Below are 21,262 nucleotides of genomic sequence, written 5' to 3'. Positions count from 1 at the left end.
AGACCCTCTGACTAACCTGCAGGTGTAGGGCACCGGGATTTCCTTCAGTTTGGGACTATCTGAAGGACCAAAATGTCCACCCAGCCTTGCTGTATGTCTTCCCCGCAGCTGCCATCGTGAACATACGAGTAAACCAGTGCCCCGACACGGATGTAGGAAATGTCTGGCTAGTGAGCGCCACAGTGATGTTCCGACTAGGCTAGTTGCTGCAAGACTCAGTCCTGCAATATAAAGTGTGTACACAACACAACTTGACAGTGTTTACACAGTTCAAGGTGCATTTCACTCTTACCCTCTCCGTTTGCACGTATGTAATCAGATGGGGCTGAGTTATACCTTGCTTGCAGCTAGTGACTCATCCACATCACTCATYTGTTCATAAATCACTCTGCTGCTGCTCCTCCCTCCGAGATCAAGGCAAGATGGTACATCTTAGGTATCGTCCCTTCTAGTATCTGAGACGCCAGTCTCTACGTTTGCCAACACCTTAGCTCAACTTTAGCAGGAAAAACTGATTAATTCTGCAGCCAACACTACCTGCCCAAGGAGACTGACCAGGAGTTTGAGGCCTGCTCAGAGCAGCACAGCATCTCATATCCTTTTACTTTACACCTGCTTTGGCCTTGGTAATCTGTATGTAGTGTATATATGCATAGCAGCTGGCACACAGGGTTCCTCCTTGTAACTTGGACTGTATTTGTAAAAACAAGAAATGCAGCTTTCCCTCACCGGTGCATGTCTTCTGGTCCTCTTCAAGCTGGTAGCCCAAGTCACAGGTACAGGCTGGGCCAGAGCTGGTGTGATGGCACGTATGGGAGCAGCCACCGTTATTGTCCTCGCAGCTGTTGACGATCTCCATTTCTATCCCTGGAAAACGCGCGGTGGTTAGGCTCCTGCAGGGACTGCTGCACCCTGTGTGCCAGGGCCGGGCCTGCCTTCCCTTGGTGCAGCGCTCCAGCGGGTACCCAACTGCCCAGGAGGCCCCAGCTAAGCTCCTTGCACRTGCCTTTCTGTGCATGCAGCCCTGCTGAGGAAAGGAATGACTTACAGTGGGGAAAGGACACRCAGAGTTTTGCAGAGGCCACTGCTGGCCCATGAAGTGATGTATAAAAGCAAACCAGTGGGTCCCAGGCAATGCCACATGTAGCCTCCCAGGGATGGACTTGTGAAGCAGGCTCAGGACAATCTGAGATGAACCAGACAGCAGGCAGACAAAACTGCTTCCCTGCTGACTGCTGACTCCTGACAAGCTGTGGTTTGTGCTGCCAGCCAAAAGCTGGCTTGATCCTCTTAGGTTCGGAGCTGTTCTGATGCCAGCTAGAGCTGGAAGCAGCAGAACACAGTCAACTACAGAAACATCCAGATGCCTACGGCTAGGAAAGTTACTGACGTGTCAAAAATGCTAGATGCAAACATCAACGGCAGCCATACGCCTTAGTTTTGCAAAGGTTATATAAATCTTAGTCTAGGTAATTAAGCTCCTTTAAATTAAAAGGAATTTGTACCATGGAGCTTTGACTCAGGGCTGGAGCTCAGAAAATGAGCTCCTGCCTGCAAGAACTTCTAGGGGTTTTAGTACCTTCAACCTGAAGGAGGGTGAGAAGGGGGAGCCTGGTGCTCCCACATGCATCGGCATGTCAAAACCAAAAGCTGTGCCGCAGTGGAAAGTTATCTTCCACATTGCACGGTATGAATATATACCCTCTCTCAGCTTTCCCCTTTGATACTAGCACAAGATCAGCCAGTGTTTTGCATAAAATAAATGCCCTGAAAGGGGTGGGGGGAACGCCATACAAAAAGGCCACTTAATTCTAAAGCTGGCACTAAAGCAGAGCCGTTGCCAGTGGTTAGGGCAACGAGTCACGATCCTTTCCCTTCCAGAGGAGCAGTGTTGGGACATGAGGGAGGCTTGTACTTCCACCATCCCTGCTGTCTCAAGTGACTCTCCAGGGCTAGCATCTCCTGCCCTAGAAAACCCAAGACCTGAGTGGCAATAAAACYACTTAGCTTTATAAGTTACCTGTGGTCTAGTCAGCTGAAGGGTAATTGCTCCTGCTGGGATAGTCACATGTGAGGAGGTAGCTAGGAGGATTTACTCTAATGGACTTGGCTCCCTCATCTAATATCCTGTAGGCCCAGCTGGCTTTCTTGCATCTCCATCCAACAACCGAAGGGAAATGTGCCCTTGCACATGAAAGTGATAAGCTACGGGATTTCTCACAGAACTTGCAGTGTGGAATAAACCCTGCTGCTAGGAAAAACGGTGCGTGCAATGCTTGGGCTCCTAAATAGCATGTCCTTAGCCCAGTATTTCACATTACTTGTTTTGATGCTTTTTAAGCCCAGTTTGCAGTTTGTGAAGCCTTACTCCTATTTCTCCAAAAAGCACCGTGCCCCTGGCACGCTCCTGGGGAGAGCTGCAGGGCTGAAACATGGTTGCTTGCTGTACAGTTAATTACTAACACTGGGAGTGCCAAGGTGGCTCTCATCAGTGTAATGGTTGATAGTGTTAAGTGCTGATAGTGTCACTTTGGACCATCCCTGCTGATGTATATTAGCTGAACAAAGATTGTGTGGAGGGTCTGGCTAACAAGCCAGCTGTAAGGCTGTTTATTTCCTTTCCTGATGGGAATAGATGCAATTGCACCATTAGCTCAATTTCTTCAGTCACAGATCTGCAGCTGACTGAATTTATCCAAAGCAGTCCCCAAGAGCAGAGCTTGGCCTACTGCTTTCAAATGTTTCCAGATAACTTGCTGTAAGCGCTGGAAGCAGCTTCATGGTCTCTTTCAAGATCAGACAAAAGTTTTTATCTGTGGTAAGAGGAATAAATAGCTCCGAACCTGCTTGTGAAATTACCCATGGGGACTGTGCAGTTCTAATGCAACAACTCGCAGAAGATAGTGCCTAAAACACTTGCCAGCTGCAGAGATCACCCGACTCCACTTTCCTTTCGGAAAGACGCAGAAGCAGACCCAGCCCCTCCGCAGCCCGAGCGTGGGGTCTGCCTGCAGTACTCACGGTAGCATTGCTTGCCATCTGCCCCCAGCTCATAGCCTGGGTTGCATGTGCACTTAAAGGAGCCCCGCGTGTTGAGACACTGATGTGCACACACGGCTAGTTCAGTCAGACATTCATTCACGTCTACAAGAGAAATGGAGAATTAGTAAGAAAACAAGCAGGTTGTGCTGCAAATTCTTCCCAAGCAGCAATTGTTGCTATGTATCTTCAAGTTTCTCACCAATTTCTTGCACCCTAACCTCATTGGTGCTGGTCACCAATAAAGAAACAGAGTTAGGAGTTTAGAATTACAAAGCTTCCTGGAAAATCTGACCACATGAAACTCCAAGTTTTGTTCCAGATAACTCGAGCAGGGCTCATGGACAGATTTCAATGAATCAACTGAATGTTTTGCATGCCACTGCTCTGGTAAGCCTTAGGCTTAACTCTGTTAAATTCAYAGATTCTTGCATTTGCTAAGATTAAGTGCTGCTTTACAAAAGGAGAAGCAGCTGCTTCTCCCCAGGGGTGCTTTGTGGCATGGAAGTTACCTTCACAGGCCTTCTTGTCAGCTGCCAATCTGTAACCGGGGTGGCACTCACAGCGCGCTGTTCCGCGGTGGTTGCGGCACCGGTGCATACAGCCTCCGTTCCTATCGGCGCACGGGTTTCTCACTAGGCGTTGCAGAGGAAAAGGCAGCCTTATTTCATGCTATTCCAATCTCATTGGCACTTTACTTACTTACGGGAGAATAAACTTCAAGCAGTCATGGAAAGCTAAAAATTGCAATCTGTTCTCCAGTATGACATAACTCTGCCACTGTTCTCTGCGCAAAGCAGCTTAGATGTTAGTCTCAGGTGAATCTTGATCTWAAGAACCACCTCATGCTGCTGGGGGCAGGGGGGAAATTCCACGGAGTTTCGATGCGGCTGCTGCGCTGCCACTTCCTCAGATTCCTACAGCCATATAACGTAATCCTCCAGCAAACTGAGCGCTGGAAAAGATCGAATGTGGCAAWATACTGCGGAAGAGGGTAAAACTATTACTGATACCATGGGGCTATGCAATGGCTGTGAATTTACTAGGTGAAAATGYACAAATGATCCTATAAAAACAATTAAGGGACTGTTTCTTTTAAATTGTAAACAGCAGCACAGATTACATGTATTCCCTGCTCAAAGACCTCCCGGCTAAGAACCTTTTCTGAGSGCCTTAAGTGCCAACTACTAGACCACTTCATAACTGAGATGACCCAAAGGTACTTCTGCAGATGGTTTCTTCTGGCAGCCATTGAACAGGTCACAGGCATACCATATGGTGTATTAGGAAGTGAAAAAGAGCCACTTTTTCTAGTTCAAAGCAAGGGAGGTACCCATAATATAGATAATTACTGTATTATATATTTATTAGTATATATATTCTATACTAAKTAAGTCGGGACATCAGCGATTGATGGCATGCATAGGAGCGGCTTTAATCCATCCGAATAGCCAGATTTCAGGTATAATGGCCCACGAAGGCCGAAGGATGTACATGGTGTGAGATCCTGGGAAAGTAAGGGCATAAGCTGAGCAAAACCCTTCCAACAGAAGCCTGGTACGGGCATGTCCTTCCACAGAGGTTATGGAGCAAGTACCAAGCAAATTCATTTCAGGTGCTTCTATGGAGAGATCTGCCAACTTCTGACCTGCTCCAGGATGTAGACAGATGCTACAAAACCATAGTGACTGCTAAACTTTTAACATCCCAGATGTTCCTTTTCCCTTAGCAACTTCACAGCGAAAGACTTCCCTTCCTTCTCCTCTTGAATGCCAACTGCTATGAATGAAAAGATTAAAGTCCTGCTCTTTCAGCCTCTCCCTCCTGCAGCAGGGAGCAGGTCAGCCAGAAAGCTGTCTGCGAGCAGAGGGAGAAGATCCTCTTCCACTGAGACGTGCTGCTGTTCCTTTGCTTTCTCAGAAGCGTATGCCCTGATAAAACTTTCATTTTTGTTGGCTGCGTGCCCTCTGCTCTTCCTTGGCTTTCAAAATAATCTGCAGAACGTCCCTGGTGTTACGACTTGCAGAACTGGCACCAGCTCTTACGAGAGAGAAACACCCCAGCCTGGCCTGACATCTGAGCACGCAAGCACAGAGCCCCCCAGTCTTTGGTCTTAACACTGTTATTAACCACTTAATTCTTTTTCTCTTCAGAGAAGACAGGACCTCGGTCCTCTAACTGGCACAGGCCAMAGTCACCTCTGAAATACACTACTTACTTACTGGAACACTGCAGGAAAATCAGGGGCCTTATCCCACCTTACTAGCAGCAGGCAGCGCAGCTCATGCAGTATTTCGTGCAGAGGCACTGCAAGTGCCCTGCTCCCTGTGCCCCCGAGTCTCGCTCGCCCCGGCTGGAGGAAGGGCTGGCAGAGCGCTCTGAACTCCCAGCTTCCCGGGGTGCTCGGGGAGACTCACAGGCGCAGCGTCTGCCGTCTTCCTGCAGCTGGTAGTTGTGCCGGCACTGGCAGCGGTGCTGCGTTAGGGTCACCTGCACGCAGCTGTGTTCGCAGCCCCCGTTGTTTGTAGAACAAGGGTTCACAGCTACAAGGAAAGACGAAACGTGCATCAGAGAAACACTCTCAGGGGAACGAGTGTTTTGAAAGGTCCGGGGGGATCTCGCGCATTTGCACGCTTACAAAGAGGTCACTGCTAACAGGAATCTGAAATGGGGCCTATTCAACCTGTATTAAAAAGAGAAATTCAGGGTAAAGCTTTAAACCGTGATGAACGAAAGAGCTGTTGTTGCAAAAAGCCACTTCTCTGCGCAGCGTGCAAGAGGCTGCCTTGCAGTGTGCTGGCGAAACACCTGGGGCAGCCTCCCCCCAGAGCCGGGGGCCCCGCTCTTTGGAGCGAGACCTGTTCACCGGCACCGGGCAGCAGCCTGAAACCGCTCGCTGCAGCAGCAGCTCCCGCGCCGCTTCCCGCAGCTCTCCTGCGAGGACGAACCGGGACGCCTCCRGCTTGGGTTACGTGCTCCGGAGCTGAATTCAGAAACGCCGCGGGAGGGAAGCTAACAAAGGCACGTTTTTGTAAYAAATATTAATCTTCCCCTAACGGGTGCCAGAGTCGGAGGGCAGCTTTGCTTGTTTACTCGCTGCTTATTCTTTGCTGAGATTCTTGTGGTTTTGTTCGCTAACAAAGACGAGTCCTAGCAGATGCAACGGCACGGCCAGTCGCTGCTCGGAGAGAGAGCGACCTCGGGCCGTGCAAGCACACGCTCCCTCCGCTCGGACCGCTGGAGGATGCACGCTTTAAAGTGCGTCCTGCCTCGCCGTGCTTAGATCTGGCGTGACAACCTCGAGCGCCGAGCGAGGGATCGCTGCACAGAAACCACCGGGCGCGTGTAACCAGAGTAACCAACTGGTGCTGCAGCCCGCGGAGGCATCGCGCTGCCGCGTGGTCAGCCGAGGCCGCGTTCGCRGGGAGAGAGATGCTGGCAGCAAACGCGATGATTCTGGAGCACGCGCGGGCAGACAGGGACTCGAGCGCCCCGAGTTATGTTCCTGGCCGYGCTTGGGCTCTTCCTGCCCAAACAGTTCTAAACAAGCAGAAAACGAAAGGGGTTTTGGCTAGGCTACAACTGAAAACAGATCTTAGGCCAAAGGATGAGGGCTACCGCATCTTTAAAGCTTTATTTTTTTTACTGTGATTAGCTAGCCTTAGAAAATGGTCTTTTTTTCCTACTCCTGTAACCTGATTTCTCCGCAGAGCAAGCAGCGAAGGTGGCCCGCGGCTCTGCCGGAGACGCGCGCGCCTTGCAGCCTGCAAGCGCCCGCAGCTCGCCCCGGGATAAAACAAGGCTCCTCAGCTACCCGGGAGCACCGACGTCTTGGATCCGGAGAAATCCGAGCCAGAAACCAAAGCGGGGAAGAACTTCCTGGCCAGGGGGACGTAAACTCTAACGGAGGAGCTATCTTGGGGCARACGCCGGTTTCCCCTTGGGCTGCGCTGTCCCCCCTGGGCAGCTCAGAGACGGCTCCGAAGAGGAGCGTCCCGTGCGAGAGGCGAGCTTCGGAGAGGACGCGGCGGCGCGCGAAGCCCCGCGCCGCGCGGCACGGCTCGGCGGCCCGGCCCGAACCCGAGCTCGGAGCTTGGMTTTGCACAGCAAGACGACGACGGATTTTTCAGGCTTGCTCAGTGCCTTTCATTTACCTTCCTGATAGTTTCTTCTGTACTTTAGAGACAACTGTTTAATTTAAAGAGCACTTCCTACCGATAAAGTCCTGAAAGCAGTGTGGTTAAGCCTCTCTTACTCATATATTAGTAAAAAACCAAGTATTCTTCACTGCAGTTAAGTCAACATTTGGCACACTGTACAAAAGGAAAGGAGCAATGATACATCCATTTTTGTACTGCAAGTAATTTCTCTGGGGGGAAAAACAACCTCTGCTGATTCAGAGCTCAGGAGTTCTTGGATTTAAAGCATCTAAACCCAGTTTATCCAACTTTATATACCGCTAATTAGCCAAACAACATTTTGGGGAATTAGAGAGACCTAATCAGGTCCAAGAGTTGCCATATACAGCGTACAGCTGGAGCAAGAGCTATCAGTTTATGTTAGTTTTGCTGACGCTGTTTCCATTAATCCATTTGGAAGGAAACAACAGAAGTTCYTGACATTACTGAAAAGTTGTAAATCACAGTTGCACTACTTGAGCTTTAGCAGAGATGGGTGGTCATTTAAAATACCTGCTTTATTAAAGTGTTTAGTAATATATATTCAAAATCATCCAGAATTAATACGGGTGTGCTTCTTGGGAGTTTTTGTTTACTTATTTATTTTAAAACAACAGTAAAAAAAGCCTGCCAAAATATTCCTTCATATGGAGAAAATACTGAGCCAAYGTTTAACAAACCAATGCAGCTTACATCTAAGGAAAACCTCCCAGTATGCAGTTACTCACACGAACCTGCAGTTTAAACAACTGCCCTCCTCATATACCTCTAAAAGACAAGTTTTTAAAGTAGAAAAACCTGACGTCCAAGTTGTTCTCACTACAGTTTAATCACGGAGAGGAAGCAGGAAGCAATCCTTTTGGGTCGAGCACAGCAGGCTGCCCAAAAGCTTTTCTGAAAGGACGATCTCCACAGTAAACAGGATCAAGGTTTACCTCTGTTCAGGCACGCCACGGGCTACCACAAGGCAGCTGTGTAATTATGGACTTCTGCAATGGCAAAAACCTCCTTAAAAGACGGAGGAAACTTTGAGCATCCTCCACCTCTGACAGACGGCAACACCAGGCTGTCACGAGCAACTTGCCTTGGACGCGAACAACCACCAAAAGGCCGCGTGTTGCCGTTCCCGCAAGTTCTCCTTGTCTGAGTCTTTCAGTGCAATCAAGAGCCGGAATGGCTTATTGCAGGTCTTGATGAAAGCAGTCTGGGGCTCACTACGAGAAGGTAAAAGGGGCAGCAGTGGCAATGCAAGGGTCTTGCAGAGCGTTTTGTCTCCTCTTGTGACTTTTTTTTTTCCTTTTATCTCCCCAAAGTATCGTTTATTTGTTGGCAAATTTTCTTTCAAAGACCAATRCCCCCGTGCGAGCCTCACGATCCTGCAGCTGCGCGGGACGACCGAGGCCCTCGCCTTTGGTTTGTCTCTACCATCAGACTTGCTTATGCACAGGGAAAACGGAGGCGGCATTGCCGGCTCCGCAGTGCTTGCACGCTTACGGCACGTACGTGGTGAAAAGAGCAACGCGACATCCCACAGCGTCTAGCGTAGAACCACCCACTACGCACTGACTAGAGGGGTGCCACGAAGCACACAAGTTTTACTGAGACACGGCCTAATTCACTTTAAGAGTCAGGAATAATAAGATAAAAGCAACAAAACTAATGTTAAAATTGCTTTGGGTGTCTTTCTATCCCAGCAAGGACCTTCTAATTCTGGGTCTCCYTGTTGGCTTCTTCCAGAAAAACGGCCCCTAGACCTCACTGCTGGCCTTATTTTAATTCATGCCCCTTTTCTTTTTTTTCCTGTTTACAGAATCTCTCTAAAAACGTTTCCATTTCCATATGCTTTTCTGTGACAACACCGCCAAATCCAGCGTCATCCTSTACATCACATGGATTTTTGTAATTAAAGTTCAGACAGATTTTCCACAGATGGTATCTCCTCGTCGTCTGCAAGGCAGACGTTGCTTCTAGCCGCTCTGCGTCTAACGGGAACGCAGGGCCACTGAAAGATGCTAGGCTCTTCTGCCTGCCAGCAACTCAAGATCGCGCCCCTGCACCTCCTCCCAGACTGCCCCAAAGCTCTGCTGAAGAAGGTRGTTCAGCAGAAGCTGAAGGTGTACGTACGCCTGGCTGCTTTGTGAACTTGAGTTTAATCCACGCACCACACTGAGGACAACACTCGACTCAGTTTGACCCAAACTCCTCCGCTCTAACGTCTCCTCTTTCCTGACCRCATCAGCTTTCTTCCAGATCCAAGTCACTGGCCATCAGAAGCAGTGAGCTAATTCTTTAAAAATACATGTAATCAGATACAACCAGAATTCAGCATGAAATTCACTTTTTGGGGCTTCATTCAAAACCATCGGTTTTGAGAAGCRTTTATGCGTAACACGCTGCTGGACAGAGAAATGGTCAAATTTTCTAAAATGTGTAAGTTGCCTGTATAATGCATGCACATGAAAAATAACATAATACATAACATAATGCACGCACRAACCTCTATGGCTTAGTCCTTCCGTTCACTACAGAAATCACTGGTATATTTGTGATTTCTTCATCTGAAAAACTCTTAACATAAATAGGGATTTATTCTAACCTCAGACAATTTCCAGAAACATGTTGTGTGTTAATTCAGACCATCTTGCTGCTCTACAGGCCAACAAAAGCAATTGGCTCAGATTAAATTCTTTGTTTTGGAGCGGAAAGGGTGGAGAAGGACCTGAAGATGTCAGCCTCCTGACCATGTGTTTCTCATAGAGCGAGAGGTGATTTCAGGACGTCCAATGACTCTTTTTTTGTTTGGTTCATTTCATTTACAATAGAAATGTCTGTGTTCTTTCTTTCCTTCCCTTCTGTATTAAAGTCATCACTGTCTTGCTATATTGGAACTGCAAAAACAGACAATATAAAAGAATCTCACCCAGYTGAGCGGCGGATTACCCAAAGCATCAACCACGGTCAAGATTCTCCACGAGATGATACAGAACAGGATCTACAAGGTGGCTCTAGGCCATTTCTGTATCCCTCTGACTCGCCGCTGGAAGCAGGTCCRGGTACAAGCTAACCCTCGAGAGCTGCCCCAGCCTCTTTGGCCGCTTAGCAGCACCTCTGGGTCGTGGCCCCTGGCACGCTCCCGACAACCTTGCCTTCATCCCAGCATGAGGGTTTGGCTGTAAATTTGCCCTTAGCTGGCAGCTTTTCCTTCCATCCTCGTACTCCAGGCATCAGCGTGAGCCTTCACTGCCCTGCACACAGTGACTGATAGGAAGGGAGCGGAGAGCCAGGTCTGTTTGTGGCCACGGACGTTACCGTGAGGTGCGAGCACGAGGCGAGACCAGAGGTCTGCTCTCCTGGACAGCCTTTGATTCTCCAGGCAACGTCAAAGGCGATTTAAGAGCCCCCTGTTAGACTGCACGTAGAGGCAAACTGAAGTTATACTGTAAAGAGTATCTGTTTGAAAAGCTGTACTAACACCCTGGAAGAAAAACACTTTAAACAGCAAAATAGTTCTTCCACCCCCGCCCCCCCCAATGCCAATGCTAATAAAACACAGCTATTTATACTGAACTGCAATACTCTCTATAATAAATTTCTTTTAAAGGTACCTAAATAACTTGCAAAAACTTTTGCTCCTTTGTCTGTGTGYTGTACCTTGCTCTGTCACCTGCAACACTGAAAGTACAAAGGTGCGAACAACTATAAGGGAGCAGAAACATCAAAAGAAGGGAGCAAAAGTTTTTATCACCTGTTTACCAGWTCTTTATCATCTTCAAGAACAAAATAAGCTTTGAATTTCCATCCCAAGCTTGGTATAACAGCCCAGCCAGAGGACGGGGAGAGAATCATCATCCTGAGTCCGTCATCTGCCTTAAAATTTGAGCTCTTCAGTAAGTAAGTAAGTTTTGTGCCTGCAGGGTTAAGGGCCCGCCAGCCTCCCGCAGTGGAACCCTGGCGCCAGCGCGTGCTCTCGGCAGTACTACCGGCCCGCTGAAGCCTTAGTGGGCTTCGTGGTGATCGGGAAACATTTGAAGAATTAGGTCCASGGTTTTACAGATCTTTTAACTAGAAAATTCACGCCAATAGCCTTTTTCTTTCTCCAAAATGCTTTCTGGCACTGCATTGCTGTTCACCGGCGTTGCCAACAGCTTCCTAAAGCCAATACCCATGCGTGACCCCAGCTCTAAACGGCAAAACTCCTCGCTACGCTGGCTCAGGACACCAACAGCGACGGCCCTCGTTTCTAAGGGCAGAGCCGTGCTGGAGCAAAAGGGAATAACGGAGTCTCAACACATCTAATTCTCTTCATTCCTATCTGATCCAAATTATTTAGTGGCATTTTTTTTTTCTCTTGTAGCTGCATTGAATCTTACTTTGCAGCAACTTGGAAAACATCCCAAACTGAASGGAATCATATAGCTGACATATAACATATATAACATATAGCCCACAGGAACACACAGGAGGGGGGGGAAAAAAAAGTCGTGGTGAAGTCAGTTCAGTGGCTGGAACTTCACAGCAGCGCAGAAACACGGTTCAGATCCTCCTGCTCGGGAGTCACGAGCTCTTACTAATTTAACTAYGGGAAAATGCCCTTCAGCATCTCGGCAGCACAAAGCCTGAGATCTGCTGCCTTACAGCAGAGATTGCTGCTCCAGACAAACGCATCTGCCTCCAAGCAGGCCGGTGCTATACGACAAATCCATAATAACCTATTTCACCCCCCAAGAAGCTACCGTGCCACCTTTCTCCGCAGCCCGTAACTCGGCGCCGCGCCGCCGAAGGGCTCGCCTGCTCCTGGAAAGGTTTTGTCGCAGGCTCCTCAACAGCCGGCCAAGAGAAAACCCCTTCGTCTTCCCAAGCAGCGCCGGGAAAGAGCTGAACCGCGGATGTGAACTGGGGTTACTGTTAGAGGAGCCCCTGCTGCCTGCTCGCTCCCCGCTCGGGACCGTAGCTGCCGGCGTCTGACGCCGGAGAGGGGGAACCGCCGTCCGGGCCGGGGGCAAGCTCCCGGTCGGGAGGCACCAGCCGACGGCGGCACGCGCCGCCGGCAGCCCCAGCCGCCGCACCAAGCGCTTCTCGGGGCGTAACGCCCGCTCCCGCGCTCCGGCTGCAACCTGCACGAGAAAACCCGCGTCCACTTGCACCCCGCCGCACTGCCGGCTGAAGAGGCTGTTACCGAGCTGCGACCAAGGCGCTGCGTATGCGCACACGCGCGTGCGCACGCGTGCATTCCTGCCACTTTGCAGCGCGCTTTGCCGATCACGGGGGTGCAGGCACTGCTGAGCCAAGAGCAGCCCGTGCCAGCACCAGTCCGCAGCGAGCTACCCAACCAACCGCCCCAGTCACTCGCGCGCGAGATCGGATTCCACGAACAGAGACCCCTTAATTCTGGGGGATGAATCCAGCGCTGCGCACACGATGGGAAACACTCGCCAAAACCCCCCAAAACAAAAAGCCAGAACTACACAAAATAATAATAATAAGGACAACTGTTAGATGCCAGCTCACATACATACACTTACAAGCCAGCAGCAGCCAAACAGCCGTGGGCACGTGTTTTCATGTTCAGCGCTACAGCAATGGACTGGGAATCAAAGAAACGCTGGCTTTTTTTTTTTGTTTATTTGCGATTCTTTTGCTTCTGGATTCTTCCAGTGAAGTACATGGCACTCGGTGACCTTACAGCTTCAACAGGAGCCTCACTGAGCTCGTTAGAGATTCGCCGCACGGTAGAGGCAGCTGCAGAAAGGTGTGCTGTTTGCACCGTTCTGCACGTGAAGGTGCCGCTGCCTTAGACCGCTTTTTTGCCGGCCACACCACCGCTCCCAGCTGGCACACACATGCTTAGACACTCATTTCTGGCTAACTCTGGAATGTGACTATATTCTGATAAAATCCTGTAAGTAAAAGTGGCTTTTGAAATCCCACTACCCAGGAATATTTTCCACTTGCATGAATACATCCGGCGGGGCTCTGAAGGATCACAGGGTCTCTAGGAATCTAAAACTCGGACTTACGAATGCAGGTCCTGCCGTCGGCGTGCAGGCGAAAGCCCGGCTTGCACTCACAGTGGTAGGACCCGAGGGTGTTCACGCATCTGTGCTGGCAGCCCCCATTGCGAACCCGGCACTCATCAACATCTGCGAGAGAAAGGGGAGGGGGCACAGAGGTCAGCGAAGGGGCCGGGACAGTTTGGGAAGTCCGCGTTACCCACCCTGCCCTGACCGACTCCAGGCTCGAGGACAGAAGGAAGGAGCCTACCATCCCATCACGTYTAACCGCTCAAGCTGTTACGAAATCCCAAGGACAAGCATGCMATCAGGAAAAAAATGCACCATCTTCTTTGTCAGGGAGTGTAAACCCTCCTTCACCTTGTTCACTTTGCAGTGGCCACGTTTTGCCAGGTGGACGCGTGTCACGGTATTGCCAGGGTGCAGCGAGCAGAGGTCGACAGAGAAAACTGCTGAAATATTTTCCAAGGGGCATTTGCTCGACGACTACAGACCTGTTAATATTTTACGCTTCCTCACCGTTACGCTGCTGAACACAGGCTGGGCTAGTCCATCCGTTACTTAAATACGAACATTAATTGTGAGAGTAAATGTTACGGCCTGAAGTGACGGAGTGACACCACGCAGCAAGTTTTTAACTCCCAGATGCCATGGCAGCAGATGTTCAGATTCTGCTGCGCCAATCTCATCTTGTAGCATAAAAACCGGTTTCCCATGAGCTTCTGCACCAAAGGTGAAAACCTCCTGCTCCTCTGCAGCAACACCAAAGTCCAGCTCGCTGATCCCCGCCCCGAAAGCCCGACTCGAGCGTGCAGGCTGGCGAACGCCGGGCTGCCTTGCCGGCACGCGCGGTGTCAGACTGGGAGCTCCGCCACGCTCAGGCGTGTGTCCGGTCTGCAAGTTAACACCCGGCTCGCGCCCTTCGCCTTCCCCTCTTGCCTTCGCAAGCAGCTCGCAGCTCGCACGAGGAGGCGAACTGCACCGAAAGCACGGCGGAAAGAGAAAAGGGACCTCGGCTAAAGCCGCTGCTAAAATGCGAGATTAATTAGCTTCCGATTAACTGCCAAACGAAAGGTAGTTAGCAACGAGCAAACGGACTGGGTTMGCGAAGAAACCGGAGGCTAAGTGGGAAGGCGGCGTTTGTTCGACTCGGTGCTCCTGAGCTACACGGTAATAAAAAGATACAGTAAAAAATAAAATCTAATCTAAAAAATCAAATAAAACCAAAAAAATCGAAAACATTTGTTCTCTCAGAAGACATTTCAGCGGAAGGCGTCGCAGTGCTCAGAAGAGTAAAACCACCCAAGGGCCAGAGCACACGGACASGGCTCCCTGCCGCTCCTGGACCGGCTCGGGACGCCTGCGGCGCGAGGCAGGCAGGGACGCGAGGCCTCGCTCCGACCAGCACGCCGGCCGGAAGGRCCGCAGGCTCCGCTCCTAACCCCCGGCTGCGCTGGCCACACGCAGCTCTTCCCTCAGAGCTCCCCACTAGGGACCAGGGCTGAAAACCCCAAAGCAAAATCCAGCTGCGGTCTTCATTACCTGGCCAGGCTGGAGAGCTGGGCGGAGAGGAACCTCCTGAGGTTCAACAAGTTCACCAGAGAGGTGGTGGAGTCTCCTTCTCTGGAGATCTTCAAGGCCCGCCTGGATGCAACCCTGTCTAACACGCTCTAGGTGACCCTGTTTGAGCATGGAGGTTGCACTAGATGATCTGCAGAGGTTGCTTCCAACCTTACTGAGTCTATGATTAACCCCGGCAGAAATGGTAATTTCTCTGAGGGCAGGATTTTGCTCATTCAGCAGACTGCAAATTCCTTCTCTGGGCATTTTTGAAGGYTTTGGTGCTTTCTTTCACTTTTTAAGAGACTTCATTTTTAAAGAAAGGAAAATAAGGTCCAAGCGAYATTGTCCGAAGAGTAACCCAACTCCACACCAGCTTTTTGGAGGAAAACGCTGCGGCATTTACCTGCGATGCCTGTCCAGCCACCCTAGAATTGAATCCATTTCCCTCCAGAAGCCTTTAGACAGCTCAGACTCGATAGGGTCCAGAAACCCCTAATGCATTCACCGCACGTGCCGCTGGGTCAGCCAGGCTGTCAGGACCGATCCTGGATCGTGCTGCTCCAGAGTCCCTTATCCAAGCAGCCGATAACAGCCTYGGAAAGCTGCAGGTCTCCAGTGATGCTGAAAGCTTCAATTTGCACGTTCAGCTAGGAAACGGCGCGGGGGCCTCTCCTCGCAGGGACGCCTCCAGCCAGCCCCGAGGTGACGCACAGCACGGGCGCAGGGTTGGCTGTTTTCAGCCCAAGGATATCATCGGTCTTAAACCCGYAAACCAGCGAAGCCCAGCGAAACCCGGCCTGCACGCGGCCGGCCCSCCTCCGCCGGGGCGCAACGCGCCGCGAACCGCTGCGTTCCCGCTGCTCGTCACCAAGAGCACGCGCACGCGGGAACGCGTTTCGGAGAGTCCCGCCAGGACGCACGGAAGAGAGGAGGAAGGCAGGGAGAACACCACAACACTGGAGGAAAGGCACGAGCCTGAGGAACGAGCAAACAGTTATTCCGAATGACTGTTATGCCCAGAAATCACAACAGGATATTTTGAGTAAAGCTGTTCCGAAATTTTCTGACCGATCGATTTTTCCATTGGAAAATACCACTATAAAAAAAAATTCACTGTCCTCTTCCCGCAAAGCAACACTGGAGTTGCTATTCTGCAGGAAATACTACCCTTTCATTTCATTGTGGACCAACATGTCCTATTCTGAATTAGCTCAAGAACAAGAAAAATGGGGTTTGGGAAGATTTTATACAGAACAACAATTTTAGTCAGTCTGAATTTAAATGACTACTGCTTCCCTTCAAGTCTAATCTAAAGCCATAGAGATTTCACTGTCAGCCAAAGTTAGTGACGTGGTGAATAAACTTCTCTCTTACTTTCCTTGCTCCCAGTACTCCCAAGCTGTAATTTTATCTCCCTTTGTATTTTTCACGCTTTAAATCTCTGCAAACACACAGAGCTGTCCCCAGGCTCCCATCTCTCTCTGCTCCTTCCCACCTTTGCCTTGGGAAGCGGCCAGTCCTTCCTCTCCGCCCCGTCTCCGCTCCAGCTGCGCAAACGCGCCCCACCGCCACTGCCGCGTACTTCTCACATCACCCATCATGTCCCCTTCCTCCTCCTGGAGTCTCTCCTATCTCCTTCTGCAGCARCAGAGACGTTCTGGACACGTCCCGCACGATCGCGTGACAAATCCTTCACATCCCTCACGGGGGGGGCGATGATAACGGTATCCCCTCAGAAATCTCAGGCTTGTGTCTTTTTTCATACACACGTATGAAAGCACAGGGAAAAGAGACGTCTTCTGGGCTGACGTTCTACCTCCTGGAGCGCTGCTGCCAAGGACGAAGAAGTTGTATTTTCGGACGGGGACCAGTTGCTCTCGGCCAGGAGCCGCAGCTGCTGCAGGTTCATGAAGGCTCGCGGCGTGGGACAGTGGAGAGGTGTCTCATAGCTTTGTGAAACAGCAGGACTTCTCCTATTTTCACGTTAAATACATAGCTGAAAAGAAGTAATCGGTACAAGGCGTCTTTGGGGTCAGTTCTACAGGGACGCCTGCAGCACCGCACCGGGCAGGGGACGGTTCTTCCGCAGGGACAACCCCGGCTTGCACGGGGGGAGCTGGCAGCGTTCCAGCTCCGTGCCAGAGCTGGAGACGGACCGGCCACGCTTCGGACCCGGCGGCGGCCTTGCCCCGGCCTCTGCCTCGCCCCTACCGCCAGCGCTCTCCCTGCAGCCGCGGCCGGAGCAGGAACAGGGCAGAGGGGAGGAAAGGCGAAGAGCCGCCTCCGCGCACCGCCTCGGCCTTCGGTCCAGGGGAGAGGGACCCGCCAAGGGCTGGGAAGGCCTCGCCACCTAGTGATTAGCCCCGGAATATAAGCTGTGCTAGTCGCAGCGCGGGAGCTGCCTTCGAGGCCAAGCAAAGACCCTCTGCAGAAGCGGAGTCACGCTGCGACCGTGCCGCACGAAGACGCCGCGTTTCGCAGGATGCAACCTACGCAGGGCTACGCAGGCTGGAGAGCGGCGGAGCGCGGCGGACGCGGGCCTGCTGCTGCAGGCTGACGGTCAGCGCAGCGCTGGGCGATCGATCGATCGGGTGGCGCTGCYGGGGCGGGGGCACGGACGCCATCGGACGCCCGTGTTTGCCGGGGCAGMCGCAAAAACCGTCAGCAGCGAGAAGCACGGAGAAACGGGAGGCGYCGGGCCACCCACTGCCTGAAACGCGTCTTGGAATATCGGGTTGGGAAASTCCCCCGCTGCTCTGTTCGGCAGCGCGCGGGAGAGCAGGACTTCACGGCCTCATCTCCGAGGACCCAGGGCGCATCGGAGCAGAGCGGATGCTCTCACGAATTTCTTCTCCTAACAGAAACAACGCGCCCGACCTCAGACTCTGCCCAGCTGCTTGGGCCACCGGGGCAATGCTGTAACCTCGTGCAGGGGAGAGACAACGCAAGACAAAAAGAAGGGCAGCGTGCGAGGAGAGGGCTGCGATCAACTGCGCTCTTTGCCCACGCGCAGGTCCTTCACGAAGAAATACTAGGATCTATCTGAAACAAGAACTCCGTGCCAGAGAAGTCCAGGGGAAAGAAAGAGGCCGCARCAGCTCTGGCAATTACTAAATACTTCGTACAGCGGCAGTTTATCTTCCAGGAAAGGCTGAGGAGGAGGAGGAGACGAATCCCAGCTGTAAGCACAGGCAGCTTCTGCAGTTTGCTCTGCCTGGCTAAATGGCAAGGGCCAGGTTGTAATCCCTGCGGCAGTTAGCCTGGACTACAGAGCAGGGCTGCGGGGAGAAGGTTAATTAAAATCCATCAGGATGAGCGTATGTGGGATTTAGCCACTTTATCTTCTCCGCACCAGTTTGTTAAAGCCAGCTCAGCAATTTTAGGAGATGATGAGACCGAAAGGAGGCAGAATCGACGAGGCAGCATGTTGGACAACTAAAACGGACTGCTAGAGGTACGCTAGCATTCGAGGTGTCTCACCCCAGCAGTCCCCCACCTGGCATCCCCCACCTAGAAACCCAGGGCAAAGAATGGTGCCAATATCTGTTAGAAGAGGGGGGAAAAACCAGACGGGCGTTATTTCCTCCCTTGGTGGCACTGTACGGTCCCCAGCACAAATAAAGCAGAGAGGCTAGAGGCCCTGTTATCCCACGCATCCATTGCAGAACATGCAGAAAGGTCTCTGCAACGGCAAGGTCCAACAGCGCAAGGATCGCAGAGGAGAGCGCAATGTCTTCCCCCCTCTTTGCTGACTCTGAAATCTTTCCTTCCTCTAGGCCAATGGTGAGGCAGAATAGTAACTGCCTCAGGCTGATCTTGGTTTGGAATCAAAATGACTCATGAGAGTAAAGAAGAAAGGTAATTTTAGATGGCCAAAACGTCTCCATAGCTTCAGTCTTTATCTTGTTTTTAAGCAGCCACTTGAGAAAGCCTTCYAAAGATCAGAAAGAGCTCAACACAGTTATTCCGGGCTGGCTTTCCTTCCACTGCAGGCTTTTCCAGACAGATCCGCGGTCCCTTTAGCTCTGATCTCCCTGTGCTGCCTGAGTTCTCCTCAATAACAGCAGAAGTTTCCAAGGACCCTTCAGGAAAAGATGCACGGATTTCACCATAATCCGATAAACTGAAAACGTATCGGYGAGCTCTTTTGCTTCTGAGTCACTTAGTTTGTCCTTAGCTCACCTTTGCTTTTCCTCCAAGCAATCTGGGAGAGCCACCCAGCTCTCACTCGGGAGCACGCTCACACGTCAGTCTCCTGACGGCGCTGACGATAATTATCGGCGTTAATCGGAACGGAACCGAGGCGCGTGCAACACCAGGCGGGCTGCCCGCTCCTGACCTGCTGCTGYGCTCATCCTCTCAGGCCTCCTCTCCTCAGCTTGACTTCATCCCACTCTTTTCTGTACGGTGCCGAAAACATAACTGCACATAGACACGTCACCCCGGTCCTGCACTGCGCTGTGGAAGTTAACAGCACAACGGCAAACGCAGCCATACCCCCGGTACGCCCTGCCGGAAGAGAGACGCAAGATGGTTTCCTGAGCCAAACTTCAGCCCTCCGTCCGGCGATTTTGTCAAATTCAGAGGGAAGGCGCTGCATGCCACAACACGCCAAAAATTCAGTRATTTTCAGAGACATGAAGAGAGAAGGATATTTTCTGGTTTTGTTGGTTTTAGGTGGGCTTGAAGACTGTGGTGGGTTGGGTTTGTTTTATGTTGTATGTCTTTGTAAATGAAACACGAGYATTAAGCATACCTTCCTGGAAGAAAGGAACACCCAGCTTAGCTAGCAGATTCTGTCCTGCACATGTCCGTGTATCTCACTGAGCCTTTTCTCAAGATGAAGAAAGGCTCCCGGGAAAGCAGACCTAGATAGCACTTATTTTTCAGTAGATATGTTACTTTCTTTTTTTCCAGGATAGGAGAAATTTATCCTGGGGAGAACAGCCAAAGGCTGGTATCAAGAGCTTCTTGCTTTTCCAGGCGGCTTCTTTAAAAAAGATTATTTTCTCACATTAGAAAAATACCTCCGCCCTCACAAGAAAGTCAGGATAGACGCACAACGTGGATGGAGGTACGCATCTGTGGAACTGAGATAAACAGAACCAGGGGAATTAGACAGTAGGARGGTAAAGGCTGGAGGTTTATATTCCAGGACAGAGTTTGATCTCAGGAGCTTGTCCTGGAGAAACTGCAGGAGCTAATGGAGAGGAAGGAGACATCAAATGTGATCTGAGTTGAGACAAACATCTGACCTGTAAGTGGCAAAAGGGTACTCGCCCCTCTCCAAAGGTCCGTCACATCTCACAACTGCACACGCGTCACCTTTACAATCAACTGCTCGGGGCCTTTATCCGTTAGGATTATCTTCTGATGAGGTAACGCATTCCTTGATATCTACACTACTCTCAAACATGCACGGCCCTGGGTGTAACTTTCTCCATTATTTCCTGAATTTTCAGAAAGCCCCAATCTTTATTGCCTGATTCGTCAGCTGAACACACAACGAGGAAGAAATAGGAGTGTGTACTCACAGAATTTACACCCGACACACAGCTGCCCATCTACCATCACACACAAGCCAGTGCACACAAAAATGTTCAGCAAGATACTGGAAACTGGTAAAAATGTATTTACTGTCTCACTGCAGTGCCTCATCTCTGTACAGAAGAAAATGTGAGTCCCATAAAAATCCATTAAAGGTAAACGTGTTGGTGACGGGGAGAACCGGGTATTTTGCTCCTTCTGGCAGGTAAGGGAAATGGGAACGTGGAAGCTGATCTCTTTCCTCCTGGTAACTGCTCTTGCCCATACCTAGAGCGCTACTTTTTGTGCTTTGATCTCCGCGACTGTTAGCAGACGCGGTCTGCTAACGCTTTTGAGATCCAGGCACAGAGAAGAGTGGGAGGCGCTGAACGTATGCCGCGGGGTGCGAAAGCACTATCGCCTCCGGGCRGCCAAGAACTACCCACCCAGCAACAGGCTAGAGATGCGGTTCTTGCGGACTGGTTCCTAACGGACACCAGCGACTGCGAACGCTTCGGCACAGAGCGGTGACCCGCAAGATCTGCCAGCGCGGCTCTGCGYGCCCAGCCCTGGCCGTGAGCTCCCTCGCTCCTGAGTCCAGTCTCCGCTCTCGGAGGATTTCCCTTTACACCAAATGACACCGAGCAACGCAGAGCTCTCTGCTGCTCSAGGCTCCGCTATGCAGCGCTCGCGCAACTCAGACAAACTCCCGCAACCTCTGAGAGAAAGCCACAGTTTTTTCTGCGATGAGAGAGTATCATCCTTCCTTTACTGCCCTGCACCACGGTGAGACCCCTGGGATTTGGGGAAAAAACAAATCAACATACCCTAATAAAACATATGTTCTTAAAACGCACATTGCACAGCAGCTATCCTGCCGTCACGTGAAACGAAGTCCCGTAGCTGCACGGCAACCGATGCAAAGCAGCGCTGTAGCTCACCCCT

At 51.1% G+C, this 21,262-nt stretch overlaps 1 protein-coding gene across 1 annotated transcript in view; it reads right to left on the bottom strand.

Annotated features, from left to right (window-relative positions):
* MEGF6 (multiple EGF like domains 6) overlaps window positions 1-21,262 on the bottom strand; it is a gene marked incomplete at its 3' end in the record, with an annotated part of 102,224 nt that overhangs the window by 23,734 nt on the left and 57,228 nt on the right. Inside the window, exons 8-12 of the mRNA XM_085316609.1 lie at window positions 13,235-13,357; window positions 5,457-5,582; window positions 3,552-3,674; window positions 3,022-3,144; window positions 730-867 (exon numbers count right to left, since the gene is read on the bottom strand). Coding sequence (XP_085172735.1) covers window positions 730-867; window positions 3,022-3,144; window positions 3,552-3,674; window positions 5,457-5,582; window positions 13,235-13,357 — 633 coding nt within the window. The remainder of the gene's footprint in view (window positions 1-729; window positions 868-3,021; window positions 3,145-3,551; window positions 3,675-5,456; window positions 5,583-13,234; window positions 13,358-21,262) is intronic.

The sequence above is a fragment of the Rhea americana genome, unplaced genomic scaffold (assembly GCF_003343005.1).
Source record: "Rhea americana isolate MKP2758 unplaced genomic scaffold, rheAme1 scaffold_475, whole genome shotgun sequence".
NCBI classification, from domain to species: Eukaryota; Metazoa; Chordata; class Aves; order Rheiformes; family Rheidae; genus Rhea; species Rhea americana.
Note: the sequence above shows the minus strand (reverse complement) of the source record. Positions and strands in the feature narration are given on the sequence as shown.